This window comes from Saccopteryx bilineata, chromosome 11, assembly GCF_036850765.1.
Source record: "Saccopteryx bilineata isolate mSacBil1 chromosome 11, mSacBil1_pri_phased_curated, whole genome shotgun sequence".
In the NCBI taxonomy this organism is placed as follows: Eukaryota; Metazoa; Chordata; class Mammalia; order Chiroptera; family Emballonuridae; genus Saccopteryx; species Saccopteryx bilineata.
Window position 1 is genome coordinate 78,097,681 of NC_089500.1, and position 25,873 is coordinate 78,123,553.

General features: G+C 47.2%; 1 protein-coding gene across 2 annotated transcripts in view; it reads left to right on the forward strand.

Moving 5' to 3' along the window:
- Positions 1 to 25,873, forward strand: part of DPYD (dihydropyrimidine dehydrogenase) — a 660,046-nt gene that overhangs the window by 321,318 nt on the left and 312,855 nt on the right. For both annotated transcript variants that reach the window (XM_066246448.1, XM_066246450.1), the window contains exon 13: positions 1,279 to 1,494. In XM_066246448.1, the coding sequence (XP_066102545.1) occupies positions 1,279 to 1,494 (216 nt within the window). The remainder of the gene's footprint in view (positions 1 to 1,278; positions 1,495 to 25,873) is intronic.

Below are 25,873 nucleotides of genomic sequence, written 5' to 3' on the forward strand. Positions count from 1 at the left end.
ACTCACTCTGCTGTAGCCCCCCGGCCAAGGCACATATGAGAAAGCAATCAGTGAACATCTAAAGGTACCATGACGAAGAATTGATGCTTCTCATCTCTCTGTCTGTCTGTCCCTATCTTCCCTTTCTCTGTCTATCTCTCTGTCACAAAACAAAACAAACAAACAAAATAAAAACAAGGGTAATCTTGCAGGTGGAGGGCCAGTTGACGATTTCAATATGAGCTGTCTGGTACCTTCTGGCTTCTGAAAAGAGAAGCTCCGTCATGCGCGTGACGGCATCAGGCACCTTCCTAATCTACTGTGCCTGTGAGCCCTGGCGATCCTGCATTGCCCAGTGTCCCCAGGAGGCAGGAAGCCGGGCACCTGGTGCTTCTGCTGCTGAGCCCACCACGGTGGAGGGGAAGAGACAGGGGCCTGTCAGCTGGCTTTCCTACCATCTCAAAAACTGGGGGGGGGGGCTGAGATTACTGGAAATTGAATTTAGGCTTCCCAACTTGCTGTTGCCCATATCTCTTAAGCACTAATGACAGTCCCACAAATCAAAGTAAAAAAGGCCAGGATCATGGGACCCGGGACATCCATTCTAGCGTCGTTCCCTTTTGTATGTGAACTTCCATATGTTTTAAATTAGAGATGATTTTTCTCCGTTTATTCTATCAATTGTGTATCTGTTGACCCTTTCTGTAATACTGCCTTTTAAATTAGAAAAGGTGGCATCACATGAGTGTGGTTCACTGCCAACTGACTTCCTACCAGTTGCCATCATGGTGAACAGACCAACGTAACCTCGATGAATTCAGACGCTGTGGGGAAGTGATATTTTTTTTAAAAGATTACGCGGGAGGCCCTGGCCGGTTGGCTCAGCAGTAGAGCATCAGCCCAGTGTGTGGAAGTCCCAGGTTCAATTTCTAACCAGGGCACACAGGAGAAGCGCCCATCTGCTTCTCCATCCCTCTCCCTCTCTTTCCTCTCTGTCTCTCTCTTCCCCTCCCGCAGCCAAGGCTCCATTGGAGCAAAGTTGGCCTGGGCACTGAGGATGGCTCCATGGCCTCTGCCTCAGGCGCTAGAATGGCTCTGGTTGCAACAGAGCAATGTCCCAGTTGGGCAGAGCATCGCCCCCTGGTGGGCATGCCGGGTGGATCCCTGTAGGGCACATGTGGAAGTCTGTCTCTCTGCCTCCCCACTTCTCACTTCAGAAAAACACACACACAAAAACAAAATTATGGGGGGAAATCAGTGATGATTCAAGACCAGTGATTGGCTGTTTGTTCTCCGCAGTCACAGTACGGAGCCTCCGTCCCTGCGAAACCTGAGCTGCCTCTCTTCTACACGCCTATTGACCTGGTGGACATCAGCGTGGAAATGGCCGGCTTGAAGTTCACCAATCCCTTTGGCCTTGCCAGTGCCACCCCGGCGACCAGCGCCGCCATGATTCGCAGAGCCTTTGAAGCTGGATGGGGTTTCGCCCTGACCAAAACGTTCTCTCTGGATAAGGTAAGAAGATGGTTTTGACGTCGTGTTTACGTGTCGGTCGTGAATTCTAATTAGGGCATAGACATTATAATGGGCGGATTTATTTCTGGCCAAGGAATACTAGTTGTTAAACTGCCCGACGAGACCTATTATGAGTACATGTTAATCTTGACTTTCCTTCCGTTTCTTCTCTCCCATGGGGGGAGAGGGTCAGCCAGGGTGGGGGTCACATGTGTTTCTTATTTTGTTTTGCCTGGAAAGCCCCCAAATTACGATTATTACAAAAGCGGCTGTTTTGTGGAAGGACCCCCATCACGTGAGTTCTCGCTTCTGTGGTGTCGGCTGTTCTGGGACCCTGGGGGTGTGGGAATGAGGACGTGGCCCTCCACGCAAAGTTGGGGGGACGGTGGGCTTGCTTCGCGCATCACCCCGGGATCGAATTCACCTCAGAAGGAATCTCAGCGCAGCTCTTTGGTGCTGATAACAAATAAGATTCTTCTTGAATTTTTAAATAGGGGAACGTTCCCCCAAACACATGGACTCGGTGACGTGAATGTGGCATTATGACTGTGCTCCCACCGACCGTGGACGTACTTGGTAGAAGATAAACGTACACGTGCATGTAGAGCACACACACACGTGTGATTTCAAAGCAGGAAGGTCGTGCGGCAGAGGGCTGCGCCCTCTTGTGGGTTGAATTAGAAAATGGCAGCAGAATTGAACATTTATTTATTTTTTGTATGTGTATTTTTTCTGAAGTGAGAAGTGGGGAGGCAGTCCAGACAGACTCCTGCATGCGCCTGACCTGGATCCACCTGGCATGCCCACCAGGGGGCGATGTTCTGCCCATCTGGGGCATCGCTCTGTTGCAACCAGAGCCATTCTAGCACCTGAGGCAGAGGCCATAGAGCCATCCTCAGCGCCCGGGCCAACTTTGCTCCAGTGGAGCCTTGGCTGCGGGAGGGGAAGAGAGAGATAGAGAGAGAGGAGGGGGGAGGGGTGGAGAAGCAGATAGGTGCCTCTCCTATGTGTCCTGACCAGGAATCGAACCTGGCACTTCCACACACTGGGCCAAAGCTCTACCGCTGAGCCAGACGACCAAGGCAGAATTGAACATTTCTTTAACCTTTATTGATAAAGTTTTAAACGGAAACCTATTGAGCGTTTAGCTCTAACTGGTAGTTAGTAATAATTAATGTGTGAGAACGTGCGAATCCAGTGGCTAGGAAAAGATTGTCATTATTTAAATCAGCCTTATCCTCAGGCAAAGAAAATAATAGTGAACAAATATGCCCCATTAAGCACACTCTCCGCTTCCCACTCCTTGCCAGGATCAATAGCTGGCAGTATTATGGCTAAAATCATTGCTGCTCTCTTCCTCTGACCGTGTCACAGGGCACCGTGTGAAAGTGTTGTCAAGACAATGGAGAGGATCCTCAAAAGTTAGAAAAACCCATGCAGGAAAAAGAATACTTCCTCAATATATGTATGTTTATGTAGCTAAAGGGAGGTTGTTACTTTGTGTTTTTTTTTCTAGATGGCTGAGCATTTAACAATACTTGGATGAAACAAAGTAAAAATTTACAGATCACACTGCCTTCAGTTAGTTGTAGAGTAGCATCAGTTAATTTTTTGTAGCTCATGGAATATTGATAATCTATCTGTCTTTGTTTCCATTCTTCCTGAAGAAAATGACTCAGAAGCCATAATCAAATGTTTATGAATCCCTTGGGGGAATGAACGGAGTCTCTGATAGCATTTAAAGACTACGTTAGTTATATAGTATTTTAAAATTCTTGTATGTAAACAAAAATAGGTTGCTGATCATGAACTAGGGAAGAATTATAGCCTTCCTGCCCCCCCCTCCCCCGCCAAAAGAAAAAAGTGTTTTCTTTGAATTTGCTGTTTTTGTGCAAAAATTGAGTTCTGATTCATCAGAGACATCTGTCTTTCCTCAGTTGGTGACATGCATTGATTTGGGGCTCTGTCTCTTTTCATAACCCAGGAGTCATTCCCTTTATTAAGATGACCAGCAGAAATAGATGTGGAGGCAAACTTCCTTCTAAACCGCTAATTGGAATTTAATCTCTCAATTCAGGGGTCTGTGAAGCCGGTTCAGAAGGAGAGTTAGGAACAGATGCAAATGAAGTTTGACACAGAAAACCCGATGGTGGTTAGGGGGTTCTCTGTTACTCACTTTGATGGTGGGCGAAAACACAATATTTGTGCAACGGCTCTTTCAAATGCCTCGGCGGACTGTGGTGACCCAGACAGCGAGGCCACCCTGGGGTTGTAGAACACCCCGATTTCAAAAGCAATTATTTTGCACACGTGATTTTGCAAAGTGAGTGCGTTTCCTTCTTAGAGATTCTTATTTTTTTCCTTATAGTTTCTTGTATCGTCCCTAACGAGTGATTAAACCCCTTGTGAACATACAGCAGTCTTGTGTGCTTGCTCCCTGATGAAATGTTGCGGCACACAACTCAGTCCCGTAAACACAGGCTCTTCCCACCGCCTCTTACAGAACACACCCGCTCAGATAGGGTGTGCGCTCAACCTGTGTGTGCCCTCGAAGCGTGGCAGTTGAGATTTAGCCTCGTGACAATTGATTGTGCCCATTCCAGAATCTGCCTAACGTGTGTTCAAATTCAGAACCTTGACATTTGAATGTTGGGTGCTCTTCGTGTGAGAAGAGGTGATTGGATGACGCGTTTGATTATCGCCTGAAATGCTCATGTGTCCTGATACAGGTTTGATGCAGCACACACACTGCGGAGCTTCGTATGATAAATTAAACGCTTACTGAGGGGATTGGGTGAAGACTAGAGCCCGGGCTGAACAGCTGCTGGAAATTTTATCATCCCGTCCTGCTGAGGGCCACGCCCCCTTGCTGTCCTCCTGGATTGACAGGCCAACATTGCAGTGATTTGCACAGCAGCTATGTTTGGGCCAACTCTATTTCCCTTTTCTCTAATTTTTTGGGCGAGTCGAGAACATGCTTTTGGTTTCCACCCGAGGTATTTTTGTCTTGTTTGTTTTGTTTCTGCGCTTGACAGGCACCACTGCCTGACGGAGCTCTGACCCGCCTTGGCTGACCTTGGCCGACCTTGGCCTTCCAGCAGAATGCCGGTGGACAGCTCAGTAAACAGACACCGTGTTATCCTTAGCCGCGCGGCCTGTATAAAACCCGCGTGTGTTGCTCTCTTCGGGGAGGCCAGTGATCAGATCCTTCATGTCAGATCTGAGAAGGTGTGTGTTTGCTCTGCGTCAGGTGACATCCAAGACGACCGCTATGACCTGTGTCCCTCCCTGCCAGCGCAGTCACTCGGGGGTGGGGGGGAGGGGTCGGTCCGAAGCCCGATGTCCCTTCTCCCGAGGTTCTGTCTGTGCTTGAGGGTGATGGGATTTAAAATGCTATCGTAAAGATTTCTGAATAGAATTAGGACTTGTTTTTGTATCAATACCTACGGAGTTCAAGTTTAAATTTCGAGAAAGGTGGACGAGAAATCAATCTGTCAAGCTCAATTTAAGCTAAACTATGGCGACAGGCCAGAGAAATGCTCCGTTTAACTGCGAATATTAGAAATTGTTCAGCAGTCAGATGAAATAACCTTCTGACCTGTGTGCTCACGTGAGACGGATAGGAAATCAAAACGATTTGTGTGGGTTAAGTATATCGAGGCTTTCTCTCTCCGTCTCTCAGGTAGTTACAGAGTATATACTGCAAATATATATATATATATATATAAAATCTAACTGCAGGGCGCAAGTACCTTAATCACTACCATGATAAACTCAGCAGTGTTTAACCCTGTTGCAAAGCCACACTCAAGCCTAAGCAAAAGTTCATTTCGTTGATATGTTGTATAGAGATATTGGAGTAAACTTCTGATTGGTGCTTAGTAAGAAAAATGTCAGGAATGCGTATTCTTTATTTTAGTCATGTCAAATGATTAGGTCACATATAGGTGTCCATGTAACGCGTCTTTCTTAACATACAATACGGAAAGCTCAACACAGAGAAACATGGAAGGTTCCTCATCCTTCCTTTGGAAGCAAAGTATCGACTGCAGCTGGCTCCATAAATACAACCTCTTACCACAGCCACGCTTAGTGTCTAGGAAGCGTCTGATACACGCTTCACAAATATTTGTCATATAAACACATTAATAAATAGATTTCTGGCAGCGGCACACTGAGGTCTTATTTTTCAGCCATGTGTACGGACAGTTAAAAATGTATTAAACATCGACTGAACGTAGTATTGATCTCCATCAAAGGAGAAAAGGCCAATTTACAATGTTCATATCCTGCGTTCCTTTCCAGACGGTCTGTGTGGACTCACGTCGCACAGTGACGGTTGCCGTGGGATTTCTAAAGGCGCCGGTGGACTGAGGCTGTTGAGTAAGCTTTGAAAATGCAGAGAAGTTTTGAGGACACAGAATGAGTGTCGCACCGTGGTAGGAAGGGATTTAAACATTATCTGGCCAAACTGTCTAAGGTCGTGTGCCAGTGACCCTGACTGTAGAAACGTAACCTGTCCGCGAAGGCTTTTAGCCCCACGGAATGTGCGAGGCCTGTCTAGATACGGAATGGTCTGTCAGAAATATCTGCCTTCTACTGACCACAAAGCGGCCTTTTCATAACCCCACCCGTGGTCTACGGGTCTGCTCCCTGAGACATCAGGACATGCCGTAGTCTAAGTTATTAACATAAATGAATTGTTGATTTTAAAATAAGTTTTGGTTGTTTTTTTAATTCAACTAAATAAATACCCTAGAGAAAGGCTAACAAGTACACCTTGGCAGTGTTTTCTAGGGATAAGAAATTTGACCTGGGAGTCTCTGGTGTTTATCGAGAGCTCTTTCTGAATCACCATCTGGAACTTGTTTAATACTGTATAGGTGGTTGTTGTAATTATTATTATTATTATTATTTTGTGACAGAGACAGAGAGAGGGACAGATAGGGACAGACAGACAAGAAGGTAGAGAGATGAGAAGCATCAATTCTTTGTTGTGGCTCCTTAGTTGTTCATTGATTACTTTCTTATATATGCCTTGATCAGGGGGGCTACAGCAGACCGGGGGGTCACTTGCTCAAGCCAGTGACCGTGGGCTTCAAGCTGGTGAGCTTTGCTCAAACCAGATGAGCCTGCACTCAAGCTGGCGACCTCAAGGTTTCAAAGCTGGGTCCTCCGTGTCCCAGTCCAACACTCTATCCACTGCGCCACCGCCTGGTCAGGCTATACACTTATCTACCACTCACTGAATATTTAGAGTGTGTAGATATTGCTGAATGCTTTTTATCAGTTATTTATCCAATCTTCATGATATCCCTATAAGATAGAGCCCCCCCCTCATGACATAATAGGCTGAGGAAGTTAAATAAATTGCCCAGGATTGAGAGCAGTGTTATTTATTTGCTCACGGTCGCACAGACAGGCAATGTGGCTATGCTTACACACGGGGTTCATGGTGTCTGCTGGGCTCAACGCGTGCGTGCCTGGGGGCTGACAGGGAGGCCCACACATGTGTCTGGACCCTCGGGAGGGGCTGCTATAATTTCTGAGATGCCCTCCCCCTCCCCCCACCTCTTCACAATCTCATCCTCAGGAGAGCAGGTCAGGCAGGTTCACAGAGAGGAAGCTCTAGGGCCCGTGGAGACAGAGACCCCAGAGTCACAGGGAACGCTCTTGGTCAGATCAGCTTACAAGGTGTATCACACGCGTGCTCTGTTTAAGAAGTAGGTAAATGCCATGTGCCTACGGACGGGAAGAACAGCCATGTCCGGTCACAGAGGGGCCCGCCCGCAGCATGGGAGGACTGTGGCCGCCATCTCTGCAGACGCTTCCACCTGGCCCTCTGCTCACAGCAATTCCCCTCCCTCCCCCGGGCAGCGTGCACCGTCTCTTTCTGATCTGCCCCTTTCCGAGTCACCCAGACTGTCGTTGGGCCCCGGCGGGCTCAGCCTCTGCGACCCCGTGATCCGGATCAGCCCCCCGGGGCGTTCAGGGCTACTTGGGGTCCGGCTTCTCTCTACCCGGGGTTCTGGGATAAAGTGGGAAGGCACGCTGTCTGCTCGCTGCACACCCGCATACAGGATGTGGTGAGCGGGACCGCGGAGACACTCGCGTTCACAGACAGGAACGCAGCGGTCCCTTGTCCACAGCAGCCGGGCGCCTGCTTCCAGGGTCCCTACTCCGGGGCCAGGGTACACCCCGCAGTTAGGACTCTGTTTCATTTCTCTGTAGGGGCCCCCGTGTCCCCTGCTCCTGTCCCCTGCTGGCTCTGTCCTCTGTCCTCTGGGCTGCTGACTCTGAACTCTCGGTTGTGTTTTGTTTTGTTTGGAAACAGCTGGTTAATGGCCCGCGTTGGCAGTCAGTCAGTGAGCCTTGTTCAACCTGTGTCTGCTCATTAAAGGATAACGACCTTATTCCTCTCTTCGCTTCGAATTGTCCCTTTTAGTCCTAGCTCATGGTGATGCCATCATAAAAAATAAAAATAAAAACTTTTTTTGAATCTATTAAGGGCTGACCCCCTGCCCCAGAGTCACCTCCACAGGTAGTTTGGGACAGACGTCTGTCCGGGCAGAACACTGTCCTGCTGCTGTGACCCAGTGTCCTCACGACCCTTAGAATCAGCATTGTCCCCTTGAGGGGACCTGCTTGGACCCGCTTGGCATCTCTGACATCTTCACAAGGGGTCAGACAGCCCCTGATCTCTGTCTCCATGTCATCTCTGCCCCTGAGGACATTTCTGGTTTGGAAAATCATTTTCCTTTCCAGACAGGCACAAAAGATTTAAAATCGGGGTATCCCCCAACCCAGCCCGTCCCGGGCCCGTGAGCTCTGCTGCGTGCTGACTTTGCTTCCCAAATTGAATACTTCCTGATGCAGTCCCCGCCCTCTCCCCGTCCCTCTCTCCACTTGGGCAGAAGCACTCACCCGGCCCTCTCAGCGCCCTGCCTGGAGACTCCTTCAGCCAGAACCACGAGGGCGGCTCGCACGTTTTCCATCTTCTGCATCCGCCCCGGCCACGTCCTCGCCGACTGTCCCGTCACTGAGTAATCGGGGCCACCCACGCCCAGTCCCCGGCCACCACTGTCACATGGCGTCCTTCTCGAGCCTCCAGGAACCCTTTGCTCCCTGAGCACCCAGGCTTCCCGACAGCCCCGGGGGGATTATTCCGTAGCGGCCTCTGCCGCCCTCCCACTGCGCCGGCCGCTGCGTCCTGTCTCAGAGTGTGTCCTTCTCGCCAGCGTTTCTCCAGCGCTGACCTGTCGCTGTCACTGACCGCCTCACAGAGGAGCAGCTTTACGGGACTCCCGATCTGCTCCCCATGCTACAGTTCGGCAGTCTGATTGGAGACCAGCTGACCTCCCTCGTGCCCCTGCCGTCAGCTGACCGCAGCTGGGAGCCTTGCAGGCAGGACGGGGTCTGGCTCTCCCATGTGGTCCCATCTCCGAGGAGCCGGCACGGGGCTCGCGCACAGGGCGGCTGTGCCTGGGAAAGGCCAGAGGAGAAGCTGTGGGACGGAGGCACAGACGTTGCCCACGGTAAATCCTGCTGTATTCTGTGGCTGAGAACAAGCCCCAAGGCGGCCGTGCCTGGGAAAGGCTAGAGGGGAAGCTGTGGGACGGAGGCACAGACGTTGCCCAGGGTGAATCCCGCTGTATTCTGTGGCTGAGAACAAGCCCCAAGGTCAGAGGAGGGTCCTGAGCCCCAAGTGGCTGCTCCAGTCTGATGGCTGACGTCCACCACCCCAGAATTTGAACTGAGGTCTACTGGATGCAAATCCAGGCTCTGTCCTCTCTGGGCCCCCTTACTTTATGTCTAAGATGAGGGCACTCTGATTCTGTCAGTGTTCAGCTAAGCCGAGAGACTATGGCCTTCCACAGCCTGCTTCTAGTGGAGGGGCCCCTAGGACCCCCTTCCTATTTGACTGTTTGGTTCTATGTACAATACCATTGAGAAGAGAGAGAGAGAGAGAGAGAGAGAGAATAAAGACAGATTTTGTGTGTGTGTGACAGAGACAGAGAGAGGGACAGATAGGGACAGACAGACAGGGAGAGAGATGAGAAGCAGCAATTCTTTATTGTGGCACCTTAGTTGTTCATTGATTGCTTTTTCATATGTGCCTTGACCAGGAGGCTCCAGCTGAGCCAGTGACCCCTTGCTCAAGCCAGCGACCTTGGACTCAAACCAGTGACCCTGTGCCCCGCACTCAAGCTGGTGACCTCGGGGTTTTTGAACCTGGGTCCTCCGTGTCCCAGTCTAACGCTCTATCCACTGCACCACTGCCTGGTCGGGCTAAAGCCAGAGTTTTTATAACAGCCTTCCGGGAATCCATGCCGTCCAGAGCTGATCCCCTCTGGGGCCGTTCTGATGTCACCACACTGCCCTCTCTCAAGTTCCCCAGCATCTCGGAGGGCCCCGGGCAGCTGTTTGCTCTGCCGGGAACCCCTGCTTGGAAGCTCTGCCTTTGGTCTTAATACACCCGCCCTGCTTCTCACACACGGCATCCTCCTGTCACCACGACCTCCTCAGGGACGTCTTGCTGACCACTCGCAGCCGGCCTCTCCGAGCCACAGTTCCCTGGCTGTTTGGGGCTTTTCCCCACTTACCACTGAATTACTCTGTTCTTGACCACCTCTTCGTTTCCTCTGTAGTTCATTTGCTGGTCTGGCCATTGGAGTCAACTCCGTAAGAAGAGGGGAGGTTGCCTATCTTGCTGGCTACTGCCGGGCTGGTGCCAGGACCAGGCCTGGCATCGCGGAAGGACGCACTGCCTACTTGTGAGATGCAGGACTCATTACAGGACTGTGATCTGAGCCAAAATTCCACATGACAGACAGCTCTGCAGTGACAGGGAGACGGCTCTCATGTCTTATCCACAAGCCTTTCCTTTTTTTTTTTTTTTCTCCTCCTCTAAATGTTTCTGTTTTCCTTCCCATCATAAGCTCTGCAGACTTTTTTAAGCTGTAGGTCGTCCGTCCTCCCTTGTAAGTTTCAAGAAACTTGTTTCAATCCACGTTCTCTGTTCTCTCCGTTGAGAGGAAGTGGGCTACATTTGCACAAACTTCTAGCACCCGGTCCACCAGATAAGAACTCAGGAATAACACCTGTCAGGAATACGCATGCTAAAAATAACACTTAGGTCTGTTAAGAAACATTTCAAAAGTTGTTACATAATAATATTTCAGAGGCTGGTGAAGTCTGTTTGGGTCACAGTACAGAAAAATGGCAACTACTTTTGCGACTTGTTTTAGAAAGCCTTATTAGAAATAAAGATCTGTTGTTGTTGTTTTTTAAATTTAGTGAGCCATCTCTTTTACAATCATTGCACGTCTTCAGTACCTTATCATGAAAGTCTACGCAACAAGAAATTAACAGCAGTCTGGTGCATCATCCTGACCGCTATTATTCCAGTTTCAAATTCGGCCCATAATCAAACTTTATTTATTGAGTAGTATTGTCTCCTAATGCATAAAACTCAGGAGCCATAAGTATCAATAGCTAAACACAGACCACGTAGATGTCTCATCTGGGAGGGTTTGAAATGCTAAGACTACAGATGACTTCTGTGTGGGAATAGGTTTATTTTCACCTGGTCAGGCCCCTAAGTTGTGATTTAGATTTATTGTGCTGAACTTCCTAACATCGTCCGAATATAAAGAATGGTTTTATTCGAAGGCCACACGGTGTGCCTGCTGTGGTCCTGTGGGAGAATTCGGCCCCATATTCACTTCAAACCTAGCTGGCGCTCTCTTCTGTGGAGACATCCCGATTACTGGGGCAGCGAGAGGATGGGTCCTGAGGAGAAAGGCTGCACATGGGAACGTAATAAAGCAAGCATCCCATCTCTCCCGGAAGTTCTACACTAATTGCCCTTTGTGACCATTGCCGTAAGTAACAGACTTAGTTCGTTTAATAGGAAACGGAGATTCTGTTTCCAAACACAAGTTAATGCACATACTTCTGATATTACCTATAAATCCTTTTATTGTAGCCAAAGTAATATTTTTTTTTTAACCAGGTACAGTATTAAAGTTGTCTTCATTGCTCTCTCTTTTTATTATTACCTTTTATTTCACATCTTGGACTAGTTGACTAGGAAGCAGAGCAGTCAATTTTCCGATATAATTACATCTTCCCTCCTTTTTTCTGTTTCAGGCTGTGATTTCGCACTTGTTAATTAGCTCATCATTTTGGTAGAGTGGACAAGGAAAGGCTCAAGCAGACTTTTTGATAATATAAATTGACGTGTACGGTTTGATCTGGGTTCGCCGGTGGAAAGACTTAACTGATTCAATTCCCTTTTTTATTTTTGCATGTTTTTTAAGTAACCGATATCAAGGTTAATGGAAAATTCTCATCATCCTGGCTGAAGGAACTTTCTTGATATTCCTGCTGTTTTAAAAAAAAAACTGATGCTACTCTTATCCTGGCAATTCTTTTGCAGATTTTAAAACTTAACTTAAAGTTAAAACTATTCATGTTCTGGGTGCGTATGGATGGTACAGTCTTTGGTTGACTTTAATGAATTGCAATATACCCTCCTTCCTTAGTCGTTTCTTTACTGAGATGCAACAAGGTTTGTCGTCATTACTATGTGGGTTCAGTCTTTACCCTTCTGTAAACAGCCTCAGATACAGCACCCAGTGATGACCTCACTATCACGTTTTTATTAAAGACAAACTTGGAGTTCCTTGCGAGACAGTCCGTTTTAACATTGCAGTTCTCCTTCCTCTCCTTTACGTCTTGACCTGCAATAAACGACGTATTCAGTCCCCCACGATTTCTGAGGTCAGGTGTGACTAGAGGCTGGAGGCAGGGACTGGTTTGTAGAGAAATCTTCAGCCTCTGAGGTCAGGTGTGACTAGAGGCTGGAGGCAGGGACTGGTTTATAGAGAAATCTGCAGCCAAACTGCCCTTCACCCACCGGTGCCCTCTCTTTCTCTGGGGGCCCCACTGTGTCCTCGCCTGCACCGAGTCCGCTGACCCGCCATCTGCTCCACTCACCCGCTCGTGTTCGGAACTACTCATCGTTAACTTTGCTGCAAAATCACCCTCGATGAAAGTTAAAGTTCACCTAGAAATGTCATCAAGCGGTCCTTGAGTGGAATAGATGTATCCTGAGAGCTCTTGGTAGTGTCCCATATACATAAATATACAGTGTGTCGGTAAAGTCATGGTGCACTTTGACCGGTCACAGGAAAGCAACAAAAGACGAGAGAAATGTGAAATCTGCACCAAATAAAAGGAAAACTCTCCCAGTTTCTGTAGAATGATAAGGCAGCATGTGTGCATGCGCAGATGATGATGTAACACCGTGTATACAGCGGAGCAGCCCACGGCCATGCCAGTGGAGATGTGGACAGTACAGAGGAAAGTTCAGTGTGTTCTGTGACTCGCTAAATTCGAATCCGTGACCAAAGTGCAACGTGAATATCGGCGCGTTTATAATGAAGCGCCACCACATAGGAATAACATTACTCGGTGGGATAAGTAGTTGAAGGAAACCGGCAGTTTGGTGGAGAAACCCCGTTCTGGTAGGCCATCAGTCAGTGACGAGTCTGTAGAGGCTATACGGGATAGCTACCTAAGGAGCCCTAAAAAATCTGTGCATGAGCCCACATCAAGCTGCACTGAATAGGTATGAAACTAGGAGAGTTTTCCTTTTATCTGGTGCAGATTTCACATTTCTATCGTCTTTTGTTGCTTTCCTGTGACCGGTCAAAAGTACACCATGACTTTACAGACACACTGTATATAAAACTTATTATATGTATATGAAATTATATATATATAATTTATTTTCACTTACATATTTTATTATATATTTTGTCTATATATTATTTTATGTATATATATAAGTTTATATATAAATAATATGTATATAATATTTATATATATTAATATGTGATAATAACATTGGGGAACAATTTTTATTTTATTTTATGTTGCATGAAGTTTTAGAACTGTTTCTATATATCTCTGCATCGCTGATTGCAAATCTGAAAACTTTTTTGGTGCATGTTCTAGTTTTTATGCAATTTTAATTTCTTTTTGTTACAGTTAATAGCATGCATTGGTTTTTAAATTGGAGTTAAAGGGCAATGACTTTTGGACTGAACATATCACAAGGCAATTAATGTTTTACAAACATCACTTTTACATAATTGTAGTTTTTTTTTAATGTAAAAAATTATTATCTGATAAAAACACCCTCTTATTTTAAGATTGAATCATGGCTTCTTCGAGTAGCTGTAAATATAAAAATAGTCCTGATACCTTCTGTTATATATGTGGCTGTTATGCTCTTCAACGTCAAAGGCGCAATATTTCATCATTTGTGACACATGCATATATTGCCTATTTTCAAGTTCCCCTTGGCGATCAAGACAAGAATTGGGCTCCTCATATTGGGAGTCATAATTGTGAGGAAATGCTTAGTGATTAGACAAAAGGAAAACGCAAAGAAATGCCTTTTGGTATTCCCATGGTTTGGCATGAACCTAAGGACCACAGCAGTGATTGTTATTTCTGTCTGATCCATACAAAGGACATCGGCAAGAAAAAACGGCATATGATCGCATATCCTAATATTCCTTCAGCAATACGACCTATCCCACACTCTGAGACACTTCCGGTTCCAGTTTTCAATGGTTTTATTTCTTCTAAGGACAAAGAAAGTGAACATGGTGATCAATTGTATTTTGATAAGATGCATGAGGAAATGGTTGTAGAATCTTAAGGGTCTTCTTCTGATGCCAAGAAGTCATTAACCCCTCAGCAGTTTAGCCAACCCAAGTTGAATGACTTAGTAAGAGGTTTGGGCCTATCAAAGAAAGCAGCTGAGTTATTAGCCTCCAGGCTTCAAGAAAAGAATGTACTTCACCGGTCAGCTAAAGTATCCCATTTCAGGAAGCGTGAACAAATTTTTGTGGACTTTTTTTCCGAAGACAAACACTTTGTTTACTGTCATGATATCAGTAGTCTTCTCAGCCAGCTAGGTGTTACCACTTACAGTCCAACAGAATGGCGGCTATTTCTTGACAGCTCTTAACTGAGTCTGAAATGTGTTCTACACAACGGTAATGTTTATGCAACAGTTCCAATTGGTTATTCAACTCATCTGCGAGAAGATTATAATGAATAAAAATTGTCCTCAACTTTCTGAAGTATGAGGAGCATAACTGGATCATTTGTGTGGATCCTAAAATGGTCAATTTCCTGCTAGGACAACAGAGAGGTTTCACAAAGTATCCTTGCTTTCTGTGTTTGTGGGACAGTTGAGCTCAGGAGAAACACTGGACACAGAAGGAGTGGCCGAAACGTGAAGCTCTGGAAGTAGGGATGCAAAATATTATGAATGAACCTGTAGTTAATCGAGACAGGATCATTTTTCCCCACTTCACATCAAACTTGGCTTAATGAAGCAGTTTGTTCAGGCTTTGAATAGAGAAAAGAATGCTTTCAACATATTATTTCTGTTTTTCCTGCCTTGTCTTTCGAGAAGATAAAAGCAGGTGTTTCGATGGACCTCAAATTCGAACCCTCATACATGATGAAGAATTTGCCCAGAAAATGAATAAGGAGGAGAAAGCAGCATGGCAGTCTTTTGTGGCAGTTACAAAGAACTCCCTTGGCAACAAAAAAGCAGAAAACTATGAACTTCTGGTTCAAAGGATGCTGTTGGTTTTCCGCAACATTGGGTGTATCATGAGCGTTAAGATTCACTTCCTGAACAGTCACCTTGATCAGTTTCCCGAAAATCTTGGAGCTGTTAGTGATCAGCAGACTACTGCTGGAGCATCAAACGAGATTATCCTCAATAAGTACACAAACATAAGAGCTACAAACGCAAATATTTACCTGAATAGAATTTAAATAAGTTTTGCACAAATTTTATGATTAAAATAAGTGTTTTAATATGTCTATTTTGAAATTGTAGACAAATTCTGAGGTAACCATATCTTTCAATGTATTAGTGTATTTACTGCATTATATAAATGATTATATTTTCACAAAGATGATGCCCCAGAAGACATTCTACTTCATTATGTTAAACTAAATGTTGAAAATTTTACAATAAGATGAAAACCTAAGATCTTGAATTGCAAAAAACCTGCAGCTTACAGAGAAAAACTAATATCAGATTTGAGATCAGCACACTCAAATTAGGTAAGAACAAGTGTTTTTGTGGATGCAACAAAAATTTTATTCCCCAGTGTAATATATAATATATATAATATATATAATATATATCTAATTTATTAAATATATATAAGTATATATATATACATAAAATAATTTTTGCTCTAGAAAAAACTTCAACTCTAATTTAAATTCAGAAAATGTATGCACCAAAAAACCGAGAATGACTGGATGTTGACATAAAGCAGCAGGATTCTTAGACTAAAAATATTAATGGGCACTATTTTCCTGGATTTTATAAAGAACAGTGACTTCCTGTTGGACCCGCGTCTCTAGCTGAGGGCAGGAGGCGTGGCCCGTGGTTGTCCGTGGCCCTGAGGGTGCCAGGCATCTTCAAGGTTCAGCAGCCGAATCTTAAGGTGGTGTCTGGGGAGACAAGAGGCGTGGCCTCAGGCTAGGGATTTAAAGGTTATGGTAGAGGCAACAGGGAGCCTGAAGGGGTTTGAAGTGGAGGAGTGACACAGTTCCATCTGGAAGTCCTTGTCAATGCTGTCAATCATATTGCCACTCCCATTCATCCTTCCAATAATGACTTCCCTTTTCCCCCTGACACCACCTCTCTGCCCTGCTTCAGCCAGGCTGACGTTTCTGTCATCCATGCCTTCAGATCACCAGCCCTCATTTTTTAAGACACCTTCTCCCATTCAAATATTAAAACGCCAGTGATAGGAACAAACCAATACATACACAAATAAATAAATAAATAAAATGCAAGGCCTGTGAGGACGTCGATCCTCTGTGACTCGGTGGCCAATGGTGACCTTCTCTGCAGTCTCTGAGCTGTTGTAGGATGTGACTCCACTGACAGAGGGGAGAATGGATTCTCTTTGTGCTTTGTGCCTTTTTTTTTTTTCCTGCCCATAATGTAAGCCTCTGGGAGGCAGGTCCGAGGGAACCAGGAGCCCGACGGGCGACAGTCTGTTTCCCCATGGAACCAGCGAGACCGTGCTGTGTTGAACTGCAAAACGTCGTTGAACAACACCGTGAATGTTCAATCGGTAGCTGTCACTACTTGGTGACAAGCGGTTGTACTTTCTTGGATAGACATAGTTTCCTACCGCTTTACTCTTCTTCCTCGGGAAACAGGTGTTTTACAAGGATCTCTTGGGTTCCTCAACATGAGTCCTCCCGTCCTGGGTCCCCCCCTGCCCCCCCCCGAGGGCCCCGCCCCGGGCTCCTCCCCCCCCGAGGGCCCCGCCCCAGGCTCCTCCCTCCTGAGGGCCACGCCCCTCCCCCCAGGGCCCCTTTGCCTCTCCTTGTGACAGCATAGTCCCCACACAACACCCAGGAAGTAGCCCTTGCTTGGAGATCTTCAACTTTTCTCTCCGAAGACACGTTTCTCTTTCCAGGGTTCCCACTGAATAGAGCTTAGGGGGAGCTCACACTGCCTTATTTCTGCTGGGACCTCAGCGGGTCCCCAGGAAGTCTCGCGTGTCCTTCTTCCCGACAGACCTGGGGATGCCGGCAGGTGAGGGGCAGCAGCGTCTCTTTCACTGCAGCTCCCAGCACCGGACCCTCGGGCTTCACCCTGACACGCACCCTTCAGCGTGGGTGCTGTACCCTGTGCTCCCCAACTCCTCGGAGGAAACCTGCAGAGATGCATGGTCAGAGGGGTCTCTCTGAACCCCACTCTCAGTGTGTGGGAAGACAGGTGACAGAATAGCATTCTCCAAAGAGATTATTTTATCATCTCTAGCACCCCCAGTGTGTTGTATTTTTAGGGGGGGGGGCGGAGGGTGTAAGAGTTTCCTAAGCAGAATTTGTCATCCACTTGGACATTTCTGCAAGGGGAGAATTTATTTACTTATTTATTTTCATTTTTATTTTTTGGTATTTTCTGAAGTGAGAAGCAGGGAGGCAGTCAGACTCCCTCATGCGCCTGACCGGGATCCACCCGGCATGCCCACCAGGGGGCGATGCTCTGCTCATCTGGAGTGTTGCTCTGTTGCAACCAGAGCCATTCTAGCGCCTGAGGTGGAGGCCATGGAGCCATCCTCAGTGCCTGGGCCAACTTTGCTCCAATGTAGCCTTGGCTGCAGGAGGGGAAGAGAGAGACAGAGAGGAAGGAGAGGGGGAGGGGGAGAGAAGCAGATGGGCACTTCTCCTGTGTGCCCTGGCCGGGAGTCGAACCTGGGACTCCTGCACTCCAGGCCAGTGCTGTACCACTGAGCCAACCGGCCAGGCCCTAAAAGCACTTTAAAAAAATCAAAACTGTATTTTTGTACTAGACTTGTGCTCCTGAATTTAGTATCTATCACATTGTACCTTTAATTTTTTTTTATTGATTGACTTTTAGAGAGAGAGGAAGATGAGAGAAAGAGGGAGAAAGGATGAAACATCAGTGTGTTGTTCTACTTATGAATGCATTCGTCGGAAAACAGTTTGTTTGTTTTTTAATGTAAAATGAACGTGTTCACGTAGCTATTGATACACCGAGAGGTGATTCCTGGTGTCTGACCTCCTTCACTGAGAGAAAACCGGAAAACACTTCCCGGCCCTGGGGGGCCTTCCTTCCGTGTGTGTGTGTGTGGGGGGGTGTCTGTGTCTGTAGTGGCTCTTAACATTAATGGGATTTAATCAATTAGGTCTACACACAAATCAGAAATTTACTCACGGTACTATGGGCATAGCCAATCATGGAGCACATCGCACAGCACATTGCATTTGAAGTATCTCTACACTAAAGCGTGAATGATAACATGACAGGAAGTTGGTTCTGTAGCCATTTTTAGAGCAAGATACCTCAGGCACCTTCAATAGCGGACGACCGGAATCCATAGAATATAGGTTTACAAGCAGCTCAATAGTGAGATAGGTGACATATCAACGTTCTCCGTGGCCGCCCCCCCCCCCTGTTCTGCTCTTCCGTCCGTCTGTCCGGGGCCCCACCACACCCGGAGTGGAGCGAGCAGGGGGCTGGGCCATTCGGGTGTGCTGGAATGTGGAGAGACGGCAAGGCTGTCCCAGCAGTCAATAAGATCTGAGAGGTGTTGACTAATTGCCTGCTAATTACACAGTAAATTGTCTAATTAAGCTGATGGTTAATTAGGGCGCGCTTGCACAGCGGTCCTGTGGAATCCGCGTCTGATGTCTGGGAAGCAGCTTGTGTAATTGGCAGGCCGGCCCGCGCTGGCAGGGAGCAGGGCTGGAGCGCGCACAGCCGCGGGTGACAGGCCGGGCGCTGCGCGTCTGGAGACAAAAGGGTTGTCATTTTTACCCTGGAGGGTTTTGTTCCTGGGCGGCCGCAGCCCCTCCGGGCTGAGCAACCGAGAAGCCCAAGTCACACAAGAGAGGGAAACTGAAAGCGGATGTACAGTGTCACATGATACTAGCGCGCACACACGGTGTTCTTACAGGGCCTCCTTTCAACGTGTTATTTGGTATGCATGTGCAAAAGAAAAATTTTAAAAAAGATAATCCCATGCTTCCCCCAAACAAAAATGACTCTTAAGAAAATAAAATCTCAATGTGGCTGATGAGAAGGCATGAAAACTCTGAGTTCATTGTTTATCGTTCAATTTATATGTATGCACCACCCTTCACTATAAAATATAGGACACAAACAGTATACAGTTGGATAATATTTTAACGAAATAAAGAGCTCTCTTTGTAATGAGAGAATTTTAGCTTTATCGTCTATACAATCTACCACGTAACTGGCTTTTGCTGTTAATTTGGTAAATTGTGAGAATGGAACATTTTAATACCTAATTAAATGTGCCTCATTTTTTTATAAGTATTTTTCTTTCTTTTCTTTTAGATTTTATTTATTTATTTTTTAGAGAGAGAGAGGAGAGGAGAGAGAGGAGAGAGAGAGAGAGAGAGGAGAGGAGAGAGAGAGAGAGAGAGAGAGGAGAGAGAGAGAGAGAGAGAGAGAAGGGAGGGAGGAGCAGGAAACATCAACTCCTATATGTGCCCTGACCGGGCAAGCCCAGGGTTTCGAACCGGTGACCTCAGCCTTCCAGGTTGATGCTTTATCTGCTGTGCCACCGTTTCTGAATGGATGTGAGTATGCTTGGTGACTCTCCCTGCAAAATGTGAGTCCTTGAAATAGAACAAATTTCAGACTCTGTTGATGTTCTTTTTTTTAAATTAATTTTAATGGGGTGACATTGATAAATCAGGGTACATATGTTCATAGAAAACATCTCCAGATTATTTTGACATTTGATTATGGTGCATACCCCTCACCCAAAGTCAAATTGTCTTCCGTCACCTTCTATCTGGTTTTCTTTGTGCCCCTCCCCTCCCCCTATTCCCTTCCTCTGCTTCCCCCCCCCCGCCTCTCCCCCACCCCTTACCATCACATTCTTGTCCATGTCTCTGAGTCTCATTTTTATGTCCCATCTATGTATGGATTCATATAGTTCTTAGTTTTTTCTGATTTACTTATTTCACTCCGTATGTTATCAAGGTCCATCATGTTGTTATAAATGATCTGATGTCATCATTTCTTATGGCTGAGTAGGATTCCATAGTATAAATATATATGTACCAAAGCTTTGTAATCCACTCGTCCACTGACGGACACTTTGGCTGTTTCCAGATCTTCGCTATTGTGAACAATGCTGCCATAAACATGGGGGTGCATTTCTCCTTTTGAGACAGTTCTATGGTGTTCTTAGAGTATATTCCTAAAAGTGGGGTAGCTGGGCCAAAAGGCAGTTCGATTTTTAATTTTTTGAGGAATCTCCATACTGTTTTCCACAGAGGCTGCACCAGTCTGCATTCCCACCAGCAGGGCAGGAGGGTTCCCTTTTCCCCACATCCTCGCCAGCACTTATTCTGTGTTGTTTTGTTGATGTTTTTTATAGCTGAGGAACCTGAGCTCTTCCCACAAAGTTCTCTCTGGCGGAAACACAAATGTGAAAATCCACCCAGTAAAACACTAAACTAGCCCATGGCAGAATTCCGGTCCTTCATGGGGAAGTTGGACCCAGACACAGCACCCCTTCATGAGAGGCCTGAGCAGGAGCGGTCACTTCTAGGACCATGGGCACCGGCTCCAACACTTCGTGGAGATTATGAAATAAGAGTTTGCATAAGACCTTGGGCTGTAGTTGAAAAAAGCCAGAGGTACACAGTGAACCTTGGATTTACACTTTTATGTTAATAAAGCAAGGAACAATTTTAAGCATTTCCAAGCTACATTTCTAAAAGATAAGGAGGCCTTGATTACACTATTGTGGATTTTTGTGGGTTTTTTGGCCTCTTTCTTAGCCAATAAAACGTATGTCTATATGAATTGCGTAGGCATCTATGTTTTTTGGTTTTCCCTGTTTTCCATGGAGAATTTGAATTTGTGTGCATACTCTGTTTTTAAATAGCCGGAGAAACACACATTATGCACTTTCTAAAATATCTTTGAATTAGCGCTAACCTTGGACATACATACACAATAAATGAAAATATTTACTGTTCTAACACAGGATGTTTTATAACCTACTTTAAAGCAATGCTTTAAAATATAAAGTCCTAGATATATATATATGTAAAATAAAAATAATCTTTGAGAACAACACGTCATATTTATTTCATTTGAAGATGGAGAATACAAAGTCTTGAAGGATTTATAAAGAAATTTTGCAAAATAGAAGAAGAAAAGTGAGTTTTCCAAGGGAAATACAAAGCTAAAGAAAAAGTGCTTCCTTACAGACAGATGTATCTCCTGGGGGGGGGGGGGGGAAGCCAGGTGGAGGCCATTGTTGCAACTCCGAGTATTCCATTTGTTTCTTCAATTGTTTTGTTGATGTACAGAGAAAGGAAGGAAGGGGAGGAGAGAGAAAGAGCGAGAGAGAGGAAACATTGATTCATTGTCCCACTTGTTTATGCATTCTTTGGTTGACCCTTGTGTGTGCCCTGACTGGGGATCGAACCTGCAACTTTGGTGTATCAGGACGATGCTCTAAGCCACTGAGCTCCCCAGCCAGGGCCCACATTTTCTATATTTTGATCTGCTCAGTTTTTCATTTTAGTCCTCAGAGCGAGAACATAAAAAGCTTACTTACTGTAAGGGATAAAAGTGGACATAAAGAAATTCCGGTAGATCTGTCTGTCGTTGTAATTAAAGTTGTAAAGAATTTTTTATAGAACACAATCTGTATGAAAAATTCCTTTTTTCGGGGTTACATATAAATTTCACTTTTTTCCCTGCTAAGTCAAAATTCCGGTACTTTCCATTAATATATAGTTATCATAAGAATAAATTCTATATATCATGAGATCATGCTGTCATCTGTTGAGAACTTCTTGTACTACTTTATATAAATATATTGGCCTTCATACACACACACACACACATGTATATGTGTGTATATATATATATCATATGCATGTATATGTGTGTGTAATATAAACAGTTTATTTTTTAATTCCTTAGAAAGCTTTTTCCCTGCAATTTAAAAATTTAAGAGCAAAGAAATACGATGTTAACAACCTTCGCCATCAGCCTCATTCTGGACTTATTTTGCTTTCCTTTATAATTTACATATTGTACACTGTTATATGTACATATAATACACTGTATAATGTACATATAATCCACTGTTTTAAAACTATACATTTCCGTGTTTTTTTGTATAGTCACTGGTTTGTGTAACTATCCTTAGCTAATTAATTTCAGAACATTTCATCATTCCAAAACAAGAAACCTGCATCTATTAGCCGTTGCCCCCCCCCACTCCCCACCTCTCGCCCCCCACAGCCCCTGGCGACCACAGGTGTACATTCTGTCTCCCTGCATTCTCCCACGCTGATATCTCATGTGAATGGAATCACACACTACGTGACCTTTCTGTGTCTGGTTGCTTTTTACTTGACGTCGTGTCTTCAGAGGTCACCCAGGCTGTAGTACGTGTGGATAGATGACATTTTTGTGTAGCCATTCATTGGCTCATGGGTATTTGGGGCTTTTTTCCTACCCTTTGCCCCTTCTAAGTAGTATTGTGCTGAATTCTCGGGTGTAAGTTTTTGAGCGGGTGAATGCACCCCGTTCTCTCGTGGATATCCCTGAGAGTGGAATTGCTGGGTGAACATTTTGATGAGCTGGAAAACTGTCCCCCCAAGTGGCTGTCCCCCGTTTCCATTCCCGCCAGCCATGAATGAGGCCTGGGGTTTCTTCCCATCCTCGTGGACGTCGTGGTCTTTCCCATTACCACCATCACACCACGTGAAGTGGCTTCTCATTGCCGTGTTGACTCCTAGCACAATGGACAACCAGTGGATATCCCTTGTGGTCCAGGTCACTATTCTTTGTCCTTCCCCCTCGTTCTCGAATGTGCCGTCATCAGGAGAGGCGGACTGGACCACTGGAGGCCTGACGTGGGGAAGCCTGCAGGGAAAGTGTGGGAAGGAGTGTGGCGGCCACCTCTGGGGACAGGTCAGCTTGTGAGGGCTCACAGCCTTTGAGGAAAAGGCCACCAGTACAGCATGTGGTGGTCACAGGAGTCTTCCTGGTGGGCGATTTGTGTCGTTCAAGGAAACGAAGAAATGTTTCCGAGCTAAATGTGGAGCACAGCACACAGAACCAGGATCCGAAGGAGAAACATTTAGTGTACTCTGGACAGCGGGGAGAGAGACTGTCGTTACTTCAGGAATCCGAGTCAGATGGTCATCCCGGCTCAGTGATACTGTCACTCCAGATCCAGCAGCGACACTTAGGGACACTGTGATCAGACTTCCCCGACTCTCACTCTAGTCTGAGAGCCCCATGTACAGATGACGAGCATTTGTGTTCAATTACTGGAGGCCCTGTCTTTCTAATATACTTTGACCATCTCAGAAGTTCTTTGTTCATAGCTACGATCATGGGTGGCAGAAGGATGGCCCTGTTCTTGACCTCGGAGAACGGAACGGAAAGTCTGGTGTTCAGATGCACAGTTGTCGCCAGTTCAGATGTTCAAGAAATGGGTCGTGAGAGACGCCCAAAGCAGCCATCAGAATGCGGAGGAGGCAGCAGGCCGAGCTGGGTCCCAGGGCTGCCCCTGGGAGGAAGGTGATTGAGACGGCCCCTGCATGGTCCCTGCCTGAGGGGCGGAGCATGCTGGGGACCAATGGAGGTCAGCTCCCCCAGGAGGACAATGTCCGGAGCGCAGGGAGGCCGGAATCAGATGGTAAAGCCCCCTGTGTCCACCGAGAAGAGTTTATTTAGACTTGATCTTAAAGTGTTGGGGACGGACTGTATGTCAAGGACGAGACTGGGACCCGCCGTGTGATTTAGAGAAGGTTCTCTGAGCGTGCAGTGTCCAGGACAGAGCCACGTAGGACGGGGAGAAGGTGAGCTTCGTCCTTCTCAAGGACAGGTGACTCTGTTCCCAGGTACTGTGCCTGGCCAGAGGGGAGAGCAGTGGGGACAGGCGAAGCCCCGACTGGCCAGAGCTCACAGGCGTGAACACGGGGGAGGAGCTGGCATTGGCTGAGGTCGCGCCCAGAGCAGGGCAAGCGGCACAGGCCACCCACATAGGGTTGCCAGGGGGCTCCGTCGGCACCTGGGCCCCCACTCGGGGGAAGTGCAAACCTCAGGGTCATTTTGACTGAAGAAGGTGCAGTTCCAATACCGTCACTCAGAGGGAGCAGAGCCCGGAGATTCTTCCAGATCCCAGGGGCGGGGGCTAAGGGGGGGGGGGGTGCACCGTGAGCCTGGGAGGGGCTGGGGGCCAGGGGGGGTGCACCGTGAGCCTGGGAGGGGCGGCCCCCCCCTCCAGGTCACACAGGGCAGGAGGGAAGACAGAAGCGCCCCTCACTCACAGGGCGCTGGGGGCTGAGGCCACCAGCTCGTCACCGGCTCGGGGCTCAGCGGTTAGAACGCCGAGTGGGGACTCGGGGACGTGGACCCTGAGCTCAGGTCCTGTCCAGGTGTCCAGACGGCCCGTGGGCACAGGGTGCTGGTGCCGGCACTGCCCGGGCAGCAGCTCAGAGCAGCCGCCTCACGTCGTCCTGAGCGGTCGTGTGAATCTGCAGAGGACCCCACTTGGTCTGTCCGCCCGGCAGCTGGTCCGCGGGTCCGTCCCCGGAGGAGGACGTGGAGGGGACATGGTGGTCTCGCGCCCGTGCCCGCCACGGAAGCAGGCCTTCCCTGCGGCGAGAGGAACTGCCGGCGGCGGGCGCGTCTGCTCCCCGACTGTCATTACTTCAAATATTTGGAAGGGAAAGGTCACCCTCCCAGAGAAGCCTGCGGTTATTAAACTCGAACTGAAAAAAAAAAAAATTAATCTTTTTCTTTTTTTTTCAGATGAGGTATGGAGGTAGCGGTAGCTCTCTCAAGTTTGAACTCTAATTATTCTGAAATTAAATCTAAAACCAACATCGAAAGGGGAGAAGTTAAATAACAGGGCAGGACGTTGAATCAATATGATTAATTAACTCGAAATAGATAACCTGAGCACTGCGGCGTTGATCTGTGAACCCCCTCTCACGGCCCGGCTGTAAAAGAAAACCTTCATAGTGATGACGACACGTCTGTCCCCCCCCCCCCAGCCAGCCGAGGTGTCCTGGCAACTTGTGGACAGACCGCTGCCTAGCACCCCACAGACCCCACTGCGACGACAGTAACAGCAGCATCAATAACAATAAAAGCCACAATGGAGCGCAACCTTTTGAGGCAGCTCAGAAAGGGGACTGTAGGAAAAGGGGTGCCTCCCCGGTGAGTCAGGTACCCGAGAAGGCCAGGTCTGTCTTCATCCACTGAAGTCCCCCCATTCACATGTGGACGTTTGACTTCCCACGCGGGGGACAAGGGAGCGTGAAGACGGGTGGGGGACACGGTGTGACGATGTATGAAGATGAGGAAATCGAACTCTCCTCCTCCCTCTGCCCTCCGCTCCCCCTCCTCCTTTCTCGGATGTGGCCCAGGGCCTCGCCATGCGTGGAGTCACCCACGAAGTCCAGAGCAGCCCCCTGAGGCCGCCCATCCCCCACACCGACTCTCCCGGCTCAGGGCCTCACGTGTCTTCAGAACCTTTCCAGAACCTCTTACAAGGCCTCGCTGCTGTGGTCCCGCAGGACAGACATCAGGGTCATTATTTTAAACCGAACCCCCCCACACGCCCCCGTGTATGTGCACGGATGCCACCCACTTCCCCGGGAGCACGTTGGCACTCTTTAGCATGTCCGACAGGTGCTCCGTTGTTGCAACCAAATGGCTTTTTTTTAAATATTTTTTTTTAGCCCTAATTCCCTCCCC